This window comes from Gasterosteus aculeatus, chromosome 11 (genome assembly GCF_964276395.1).
Source record: "Gasterosteus aculeatus chromosome 11, fGasAcu3.hap1.1, whole genome shotgun sequence".
In the NCBI taxonomy this organism is placed as follows: Eukaryota; Metazoa; Chordata; class Actinopteri; order Perciformes; family Gasterosteidae; genus Gasterosteus; species Gasterosteus aculeatus.
Window position 1 is genome coordinate 6,912,872 of NC_135699.1, and position 10,828 is coordinate 6,923,699.

The 10,828-nt window shown below is 39.2% G+C and overlaps 1 protein-coding gene across 1 annotated transcript; it reads right to left on the reverse strand.

Moving 5' to 3' along the window:
* Positions 1-5,375: 5,375 nt before the first annotated feature.
* Positions 5,376-10,811, reverse strand: desi1a (desumoylating isopeptidase 1a). The gene is made up of 6 exons (XM_040189934.2): positions 10,581-10,811; positions 10,236-10,257; positions 9,936-10,005; positions 9,062-9,171; positions 8,819-8,941; positions 5,376-8,436 (listed from the first exon to the last, which is right to left on the reverse strand). The coding sequence occupies exons 1-6, from the start codon at positions 10,669-10,671 to the stop codon at positions 8,346-8,348; spliced, it is 507 nt and encodes a 168-aa protein (XP_040045868.1). The 5' UTR covers positions 10,672-10,811; the 3' UTR covers positions 5,376-8,345.
* Between the last annotated feature and the right edge of the window lie 17 nt (positions 10,812-10,828).

Consider the following 10,828-nt stretch of genomic DNA (forward strand, 5'->3'; position numbering starts at 1 on the left):
CAGGAATGTGACCTTTGATGTGAGCCGGTGACTTAAGGCAGTCCAGGGTGAGATAAGACACAGATGAAATCATACGTGCCCTGACTGACCTTTTAGATGTTGATTGTCTGGGTCCATAAAGGGAGGGTCACGGGGTCACGGGGTCACCCCTACATCATCTGGTATTTTTCCAACACTCCTCTTAAGGGGTGGGCTCTCCTGTCCTGAGGCAGCACAACCCCCCCCTAAGTGTATAAAACCTCCTGTTCTTCTCTTTAACTTGGTCAGATCTTCCTGCTCCTTTTGGGGGAAGGAACATCTGTCCCTTTTCAGCTGAATTGTAGTCATTTGACTTCTGTCTGTGCTTACGACTTGTGCTGATGATTTCTGTATTCTTTATCTTTTTTCTATATACTAGTTAGTAATAAATACTTAATCACAAAGCAAGTTTGGGATACTTTTGATTTCTCACATGGGCTAAATCCACAAATTTCCACCACACTGGTTTTCGATTGTGACAAACTAAAGGTCCACATTATAGTGAAATAAGGGTACAGGGTGTGTGTACAATTGAAACCCCAAATCACTTGAATACTCATTAGAATGTTTTTGTAAATGCATTTTGTGGGAATGATTTGATTTGATTCCATTATTAATTAAAAAAACAGAAACAATATTTGCTGATGTCTCATCTCTTATGCAGAACTGTGCTTCATGTTAAGAAAACCAAAACAAGGATTCAAAAAAAGAATCCTTGGGGCTCATTATATGTTCCAGACAAACAAACGCGTTCAGCTGAATTGACCATAACAGCTTCATAACACTTATGTGTTCAGAACTGGTGCCATCAAGTGGAAAATGTGAGTAATGCAAGATTACTAACCAGCTCTGTTGCTACTGAGGAATTTAAAGCTCTCAGGCTTGTTCTAATTTTAGAGAGATACATCACATTGTGAATCTCTACCAGGCCAACTGAGACAACCTCAATGTATGACGTAGTTCCGTGTGCAGCTCGTGTTCTGAGGAGGGGGGCCCCGTGTGCAGGGAGACTTTTTCTGATCAAATATAAACGCAGGTCTTATTGTTGAAAAGCCAATGTGTCCAGTAAGGACCGTTCAACCCTTTGTGTTCGGGTAATGCGTTTTTCTCTGCCTCCCGCTCCTTTCACTCTTTATAACTCTTCTTCTCTGCCCCCCGTCTCTCGCTCTCCGCCTGCAGGTCTGATGGCACCAGATCAGGTTCCTGTAGACGCAGACGCCACAGCACCACAACTACACACTTCTCCTAATGAGGGACAAACTGAGTTTGCAGCCCCAATTCAACTGTAACATTGGCTCCATAGTGGTTAGGACAGTACGTGTGTGTGTGTGTGTGTGTGTGTGTGTGTGTGTGTGTGTGTGTGTGTGTGTGTGTGTGTGTGTGTGTGTGTGTGTGTGTGTGTGTGTGTGTGTGTGTGTGTGTGTGTGTGTGTGTGTACGAAGGCAATTTCCTGTCCAGGGCGACATGGTTATAAGCTTTTTAAGCTTTTGGACTATTTGAAATAAACAGGATCTTTTCCAGACTAAAAGTGTAACTAATTGTCTATGGTTTTGCAGTGTTGTATTAACGCCAAACACTTCCATATTATGTTCTCATGCTTTGCTTATAATTCAGTAATGAGCTTTAGAGGTACTGGTAGGTGGATTTCGTTACCTTTTGGACGGCACAATGGAAGCTGATCCATTTTCATTCTTAAAGCCAATTGCCAGCTTCATATTAAACAGACAAATGGCATCAATGTCCTCGTGTAGCTCCAATAAAGGCAAAGACGCTTATTTCCCAAGATGTCATTCGGTTCCAAAGTGATCCCACGACGGGGCCTCTTAAAGTTCAAACTTCAATGGGCAAACGGGGAGGATGAGTTGTCGCTGCATGCGGATACATTGTCCAGATGGAATAACCCAAGGGCGTTCCTTGAAACGGCAGCAAATGGGGGCTGATGCGACAGCAGGTCTGGAGGACGGTTAACGTTTCTCCATATATTTATGCATCTATGCAATTATGCACGGGCATGGCAGTCATCTTGGACTTGAGCTTGACACAGACAAGGAGCACACAGCAGCTGTGAACCTAAGTGATTCCACAACGGTGACCTGTCCAGCTGGTCGGCCGTCCCCGGTTGGCGGCCTGTGGAGGGAGTTGACAGGTTTGAGGGGGAAATAAAGGAAGGAGGAAGAAAAGGCAAGGATTACACACCCTCGTCATCTTGCTTTTCTAGCTACAAGCTGGATATTCTTTCATTAAAGTCTTCATCTGACAACTTTATGTAATCAGTTTCCATATGAGATGAAAACCGACTAAAAGCCAATCACATGTTGTGAAGAAATGAACTCACGGTTTGTGACTGTGGGGGTTAAAGGTGACACGGGTTGTTTATACAATATTACTTTGTATGAGTACATTTTTGTTTTAGTTATCTTAAGAAAAACGCAATGGCGTGCTTTGTGATAGCTGCAGAGTCTAAGCTCATGACAACGTGAAAGCAAAATGGATTTTCACAAACGATAGGGGTTTAGGAAAAAGGTCGGGAAAGTCTCAGTAGCAGGAAAGGGTAATTAAGGATTTTGAGAAAGGGTGGGCTGCAAAGGAAGGATTTAGGGATGTGAGAGAAGAAAAGATTTGCAGAGATTTGATGTGAAATGATGGTTGAATCAAAGGAGAGTATGTAATGTTTTATTCCAGAACGTGTGCCGCAAAGGAGGTAGCATGAGGAAAAAGATCCGAAGGATGATGGAAATTACCGTATGAGGTTAAGTAGGAGAGGGAGGTGGAGGAGCCCGGGACAGAGCAAAGGAGGATGTCTTTTTTTTTTTTGTACATAGAGGCTTCTGAGATCAATTGACAGTCATTCAAACTGACATCTACAGCAGAGATAAAAACCTTTTCCAAGCAGGCATGATTGGACAAGAATGATTAGCACATTTACTGATGTGGCTTACAACATTTAAACAGACTCCTATGAGACCGGACGTAATTAAAAGTGGAGACGGTTGCCGTGGTCATTTATTGTGACCAATGCATTTTTAAACACATTATTTTAACATCAGTACTGTTAAAGAAATATGGGTTTCTAAAATGGGTCGCACAAATTAAGAAATCTCATTGATTCATAGCCATTATAGAACCCACATTTAATTTGTTTCACACGTATAAAAACCAAACCAGTGACTGACACGCTGTCACATGGCTGCTTGACATTAGCACAACATACCACAGCCATGTAATGAGATACTGCTAATATAGAATTGTGCATGTGTGTATGTATTTGTATGTTTGTGTGTATGTCTGTGTTCATACATAGCACGCAGATTTGAAAAATATCCTGCAGCAATATCAAGGAAACGTGACAAATCCCAAATCCCAGAACCTGACACCGTAGAGTGCAAACTTTAATTATTCTGTGCTCAAAGTGACAAGGTATCCACAAAAAAACGGTACATGAATCCCTTAATTATGCATATCAGTACTGAATGAAACATTAAGCAGTGGGAGAACACCTCCATCAAAATCAGCTTCTGAAAAACTCAAAGAAAACCTCTTTTCTTCTCTCACGCTCACACACGTCAACACCAAATGTGGTAAAAAGAGGTATCTGGAAGAAAAATGTCTAATCATACACACATTTTACAGATGTAAGTGTGACTTACATGCCGCAAATTACGCGACGTGAGCCGACGGTTCATTGTCTTTGAGACACACTTTGGAAACCAGTTCTTTTCCTTTGGTTTTCACGGTCGGCTTTATAATTCCACAAAAAATCTTTTAATTGGTGAGTAACTTTACAATTTAAAGCCTGCTTTATTCATTTTAGCAACCTGATGTAATGAAACCGACGACATGAAACATTGTCTGTAATCCTAAGTGTTCAATGAAGACAAAAGAATAACGACATCGTCAGTTTTACTCAGCTCCTTTGCTGATCTCCACATTTAGGATCAGTCGATCACGTCATGTATAAATCGGCATTGCAAAAACACCAGCATACAATCAACAGTCGACTCTGAACTGGTATAGAGAAACGTATTCAAACTCTATTACAAATCACAGTTATCTCCCGCTGTGACAAACCAACGCCATTGACTGTGGATTTTTAACTGTGACAGAAATACTGCACGGTACTTTTGTAAATCTACGGCGATCATGACAGTAAAGGTTACTCATATTCCAAGTGGTTTACATCTAAAGTAAGATGAACTTTACCCCGGAGGTCCAGTCACACCTACGTGCCGTGGAAGGATCTGTAACCCCAGCAGGGGGGTCCGTGTGACTCACTGGGGCTTATCTGCAGCAACTACAGCTTTGGCCACTTTGACAGTACCTTGCAGTTGTAGAGAAGGTTAACGTTTGTCAAACATCACATGCACACGCATTATTGTGCTGCTAACTGAGCTGATTCAGCAACTCGGCTGTAGGGCGCAAGGACAGGCTAAGTCTGTCTGCATTTATTATCCAATGTCTCTGAGGACGGGTGCTGATTAAAGGCCACGGACCAAGTATGCTTCACATCTGCCATCTGGAAAAGTCACCGGCCTTCTCTGGTATCATGGTCGACACCTAAGAATTCTTTTGACCAAATAATGGTGACGAGATCTGGTATATTCGAGTGATGGGATGTTAAATGATTGAATAAAAGAACAAATGCCATGTTGCTTCCTTCACATCCACACAGAGCGCCCCAAGATGACGTGTTTATTAGACTGACAATCTGCAGGCGTCACCTTAATAAAAACCAATCGGATTTTGCTACTGGATTATATTTAAGAAAAATGTATTTTCAAATATACGTTTGTATACAGGCTTTGTTCAGAAAGAGTAAATACACAAATGAAGACTCATTTTTTGAATGACATACATACAGGTTAATTGCATTCCTCAATGAGATTTTGATAACAATTTATGAACATAGGGATACAAGGGCTGAATTTGCTCATAGATGAATTTGCTTAAACAGTTTAGTGTTTAGTGCTGTAGGCTGGTTTTAAAACTCCAACCATCTGATCAGAATCCTTTGCTGCTGTTAAAATGCATTTGAAGCTGCGGACATGGTAACACTGTCTCTTTGTGGATGCTCAAAGAACATGAGTAAGGCTGTTATTATTAGCAGGTGGTGATCACATTGAGACTTATTGGATCCCCTCCATCATCCCTTTTACCAGTTTAAATGAGAACTGATATTAAGCCTTAGTTGTATGCATATTATATTATTAGTGTCCCCTTGGATCTGCATGTATACACAGAAAACAACCTGCTTATATGAAATATATTCTAATTTTACAATGTAATCTATTTATACTTAAAACAGTTTCTGAAAAGTCCTTTTACCTTGTTACCTATGACAAAGTATCACTGAATGGAACTTAGTGTTTAACATTTTTATTGAATATTGTGTAGATTGATCAATTTTCCTTGAAACAACGATATGATTATAATTGGATGATCACGTTTTGTAATATATCTTTCTGTGGGTTTTACTTGAGTACCCAATTGGAGATCCCATATAAGGCTGTATTATTTGTATTTCATTTATTGATTTGTCTGCATCCAGCATCCGTCTCTCTGAAATTTTGTGCACACAACTACCCAACCATTATTTCTTCTTCACATTTATTTGGTCCCTAAAATGACATGACACTTTGCTATTAGAAATGGCCAAAAACAACAGATATTGTCGAATTTTCAGTCAATGGCTTTAGAAGTAGAAAAAAAATTACACAAACAATAAAACAATATGCATAAATATCTACTATAGTTAGATTACTTAAATAGGTATTACTATCCATCACTAGCCTGCAAATTCACATTACATGTAGCAGCCAGCATCGCCACAAGCTATCGGAGCAGCAGAGGGTGACTCGTGCAGTAATACATTTCACTGGTCGGGTTAGCGTGTCACTTTGTTGTTTATCAGACATTAAAAATAACACGACCCAGATTCACCTGAGCCCCGCAGCCTCGAAGAGGGAAAATCAACAAAAAATAGCAAAAAGCAAAAATATTGGGTTTGAAAAAAAGACTTTTAAATTGCACAGACGATATTCATGTGCTGCGTTGGTGCACGAGAGAAATGTGACGGTGACTGCTCTGAAAGTCAAATGCATGTGAAGTTAATTTGTTGCAGAAGAACACAATGAAAGTGAATGCTGGTTTACTCATTCTTTGAGATTTCATGTTTTTCTGTGCTTCTTTGATTCTTTGTTCAGTTCAGGCCTGTGAGGTTCATGTGTGTAACATTGTCATAACAAGATAAACTTGGAAAACGTCATCTATTGAAACTAGACGGAGTAAGTGTTCTTTCTGGTGGCAGAGCGAAGTTTATTATGCACTGAGATTTTAGGCTGTGAGAGTTCCTCGATTCAAATGGTATAACTATATATTTTCCACTGCTCATACCTCATATGTGTGTAATTTGGACCGTCACACAATAAAATGACTGGCAGATTTGAAGGCAGGCTGCACAGGGAGTTACCATCTGCGCTATTGGATAACTATGCCATCTACCAACAGTGTGACTGCAGACAAGCAGGGAAATGAAGGCACATAGAGGTGTATTGTGTATCTAACACACTCTGGTGGCTGTTAAAAGAGCGGGTTGGTTTTTAAGATGATAATCAGGACATTTCCCTCAGAATTATCTACATAAAAACAATGAATGAGCGGCTGTCTAAACACATGGCGACAATAAAATGTATGATCCGCATCTCCCTGTGGAGCCGGAGCGACCGGCCGAGAGGCAGGACGTATGTCATACAACAGGGCTGTGATGCAGTTCACTTATTATATATATACACATATACATATATATATATATATATATATATATATATATATATATATATATATTCATATATATAATATATATATATATATAGATTGTCTTGGAAATGTAGACTATTGTAGTTAACCATTTTAACCGGTTTTACTTTCATATAACTGAATTTACAATGAACTGATCCCAGTGCTGCTATAGACACACAGTCAGTTAGGCATCAATCACCTGCTCATGTCATATCAATAAATTATGTGACAATGATGATAATGTCAGAAACAGTTAAGACAAATGTTACAGGTATAAAAGGATCATTGATGGGAATTTAACTACAGGTTAGCAAATAATAAAAAAACAAAAAAACATTGGTGCAAAATTGAATTATGATTGACATGAAAAAACTCCAAACATAAGAACTCGTTCTTATTTTCCATCAACGAGCGTCCAAATATGTTAAAACGTATCTAAAAGTGCACACTCAGGTTAATTCCATTGTAGTTAACAGCAGATGAGTTTTACTGCAGAAACCTTTTGGGGAACCTAATGTATTGGTAATCATTTAAAAAACAAAAGAATCCTTCATAAGTTACTCAAATAAAGAAATCTATTCTATATTAGATAAACATTGCAACACCAAAATGGATCCGTGCCTTGTGACTAAGTACAAAAGCTGAAGCAATGAATAAGCTAAATGCACTAATGTGCAAGAGGTATTTTAATGTTGTAGTTGGCTAAATTACAGCCATCAGATACAGCAGTGGTGTAAAAAGTGCAATATGCCTGTATTGAGAAGTAAAAGTAGAAATTATTGCGAAATGTAAATTAGGGTTGTCGCGACATACATTAAAGTTAACCATAATATTTAGAATTTAAAATATTGATATAACAATAGATATGATATTGTCTTAATCCAGCACCTCTTAAATAATAATTAAATTTATAGTCTCTTTCCATCTCTTTACACACAAGTACACAAACAATGAGCAAGGTTGAAGTTAAATTTTACATTATTATCATTTTAGTTTTCAGTAGAAGTTCTATAATGTTCTGTAGATAACAGAATAATATTGTTAGCGTGAATTATAGTGAAAATGTTATATCCCGCAGCCCAAATATAATCGCTGAACCAAATGGCAGTACCAAAAATCGAAATATACTCCATTACATTTCACTTCCAAAAAAGCTTAATTGGAAATTGGACTTTCCATCGAGTTTTTATAAGAAGGCCACATGGTTAAAAATAAGCTTTTGTTGTTGGAAAGTACACGTTTTGATATACGGCTATGCTGCTGGACCTAAACACATGTTTTGTACTTTGTGGTTTATTGAATTTTGATGCACAGTCAAACCTCATGAAAAGAACTCACCAACCTGGTTTTAAGGAGTGTTTTTTTTTTTAGAATTTTCTGGTCAGTTATCAGTTTACAAATGGCCCTTAGCTTTAATGCTAGTGTGTAGCTTATTTACAGAAAGCAAGAATAAAGAAAGATGATTAGTTTGACTGTCTGACTACTATAAAAGTGACCTGGTGAGCATTCGGTAACCCGGCTGATCGCTCAGATTACATGTTTCTTCCGCCGTTGATGACGTTACCCCCTGGAGGGGCGATGTGGATGGAGTCCAGAATGGGTCGCAGTATCTGGCCAAACGGTCTGGAGATTAGGGAAAAAAAGATTGGAATTATTTTAGACTAAAACATAAGCCTACCAATCCACCAACCCTGTTCATCACTGCATATTAACAGACTAAATCCAATATGGTTTCCAGTTTGGTTAACAGAGTTCTGTATCAAGTCTTTTCCCAGAAATGCAATTTGTGTTTTACAAATTTGAAATTTGTGCAACTTCATTTGAAATTGCACAACATCAGATTGACATGAAAACACATATGACAATAATTCATACGTTCTTAGTGTACCTGAGGGTAGAGTAGCATCATATAAACATTTTAGCAGTGAGTTTTAAGTGGAAAGACACCATTACAACAGCGACGGCTACGGCGATCGGTTGAAAACGGACTGAGTTGCAGACTCACGTGGAGAGGACTTCCGATGGAAGGTCGGTGATGTATGACGGGATGGACCTGCCCGTCATGAACTGAGCCACCTCGTTGGTGAAGGTGTTGCAGTTGTGCTCAAACAGACGGTACCTGTCACCTCTGAACGAGGAGAGAATGGAAGAGAGTTAATCCAACAGCTGACAGATTTCCTTCATTAAGTACGGTTACACTCGTGAGTTCAGCCACGCGTAGAAAACACGCGTTGGACGGAAACTCCACCTGTATGTGTTTTCTCCCAGGGAAGAGAGATAGTCCATGAAGATCTCCTCGGACACTTCTGTCTCGCCCAGCTCTACCACAGTGTCTGGAGGGCCCAGCATGGTCCCACCCTGAAGAACACACAGGCGGGAAACGCAAAAGGTTCACATCATGAGAAGAAGAGGGTTCCAATAGTTAAAAGAACATTGTGTATGAGTTGTTTCTCTGATATGCATGAATAATTGCTAACATATAGATTAAATCAAGGGTAGGTTTATAAGGCTAGACATTTTCGATTAGTTTGAGATTTTATTTATTTTAATATTTATTTTGTTCTGTATCTTTCAAGTGGATTATCCCACTAAGAAGTATTGTCTGTGTAACCAAAGCAATAAGCCAAACTGCCACACTGAGTGACAGAATTACAATTAATGAAGGAATTAATCCTTTAGTAGCTGAAGTTTACTACTCAATCCCACATATTTATTCACTCAGAAACCAAATGTTAATCCACACCCAGTTCGATAAAAAACTACACTGCCCGACTGGTTAGGAAATTACCATTTGATGAACAGGAGTAAAATAAGAAAAGAAAAATAATTGTTGATTGGCAATAATGCATTTAAGGTTTGTCTTTTATGGATATATGTAGGCAGAAACCACAGTGAATTAACGCTATTGTTTTACTAGGCTGTATGTGGTTGTACTCGGTCAATATAGCTGTACTGCATTGTGCAGGCCTACCTGTATGGTGGTAGGGAGATTGCTTTAGATAAAACCATTAAACACTTGAATGTTTGAGCTTAAAGTCCAGAAGAAAACGCATATTAACGCTCATTAATCCCTACCCGTCCTAAACGTGTACAAAAAGTTAATTCCCTTGTTACTGACTCACCGGCGGACAGCTGGAGATCCCCTCCCCTCCGAAGAAGAACTCCTCTCCGTATGCCACTATGGCTGTGTGCCTGGTGAAAAAGCACGAAACGAACACAGGACTAAATACAGATCAGTTCAACTTTAAGCTTCAGATCTAAATGAGAGCATCATCAGACATATATGGATCTTAACGCATATCTGCTCTGGGATCAAAGAGCGGGTTATTGGTGTGTGGATCCACCCATTACATGAGAAGAACATCTTTTGGGGATTTCTGATCGGAAGCCGGCTGTCATAGTAAGAGAAAGAAGAAGCGTACCATATACCATCCAGTTGCTTTCCTGTAACAAAGAGGGAAAAGGTAGTGAGGTAGATGATCCTCCCTGCAAGCAGCTCCGTGGAGCTGTAGATTACAAGAGTGGAGTTTGACCCTGATGATTTATGTTTAGTCGACTAAACATAAATCACTCACGCTTTGAAATATATTTTCAAAATAAATGTATTGATAATAACTAACGTTGGACATTGAGAAGTCAAACAAAGACCGCTACACCGCATAAAATCAACGTAACTATTCAAGCCATACAAATCATCTCTATGTGTTCTTATCACTTGTTAGTCCCCAAAGGCCCGGCTGCATCGGATTGTGTCTCTGTATACTTACCTAACATGATGGGGCTGAGGTTGCGAGCCATTCCTTTCGATAAATCATAAATATATAGTTGGACATTGTATCGCGTGACATTGTTATCCATAATGTAAACCTACAAATATCCGTTTTATTATTATGTATCTTTATCTTCGCTTGCCACGAAACGAACTGGCACAACTGACAGTGAGGTTTTCTGAATTATGTCATCGCGTTTAAGACGATGTGAAGCACTTCCCATTCCCCCGCTTTCAAAATAAAGC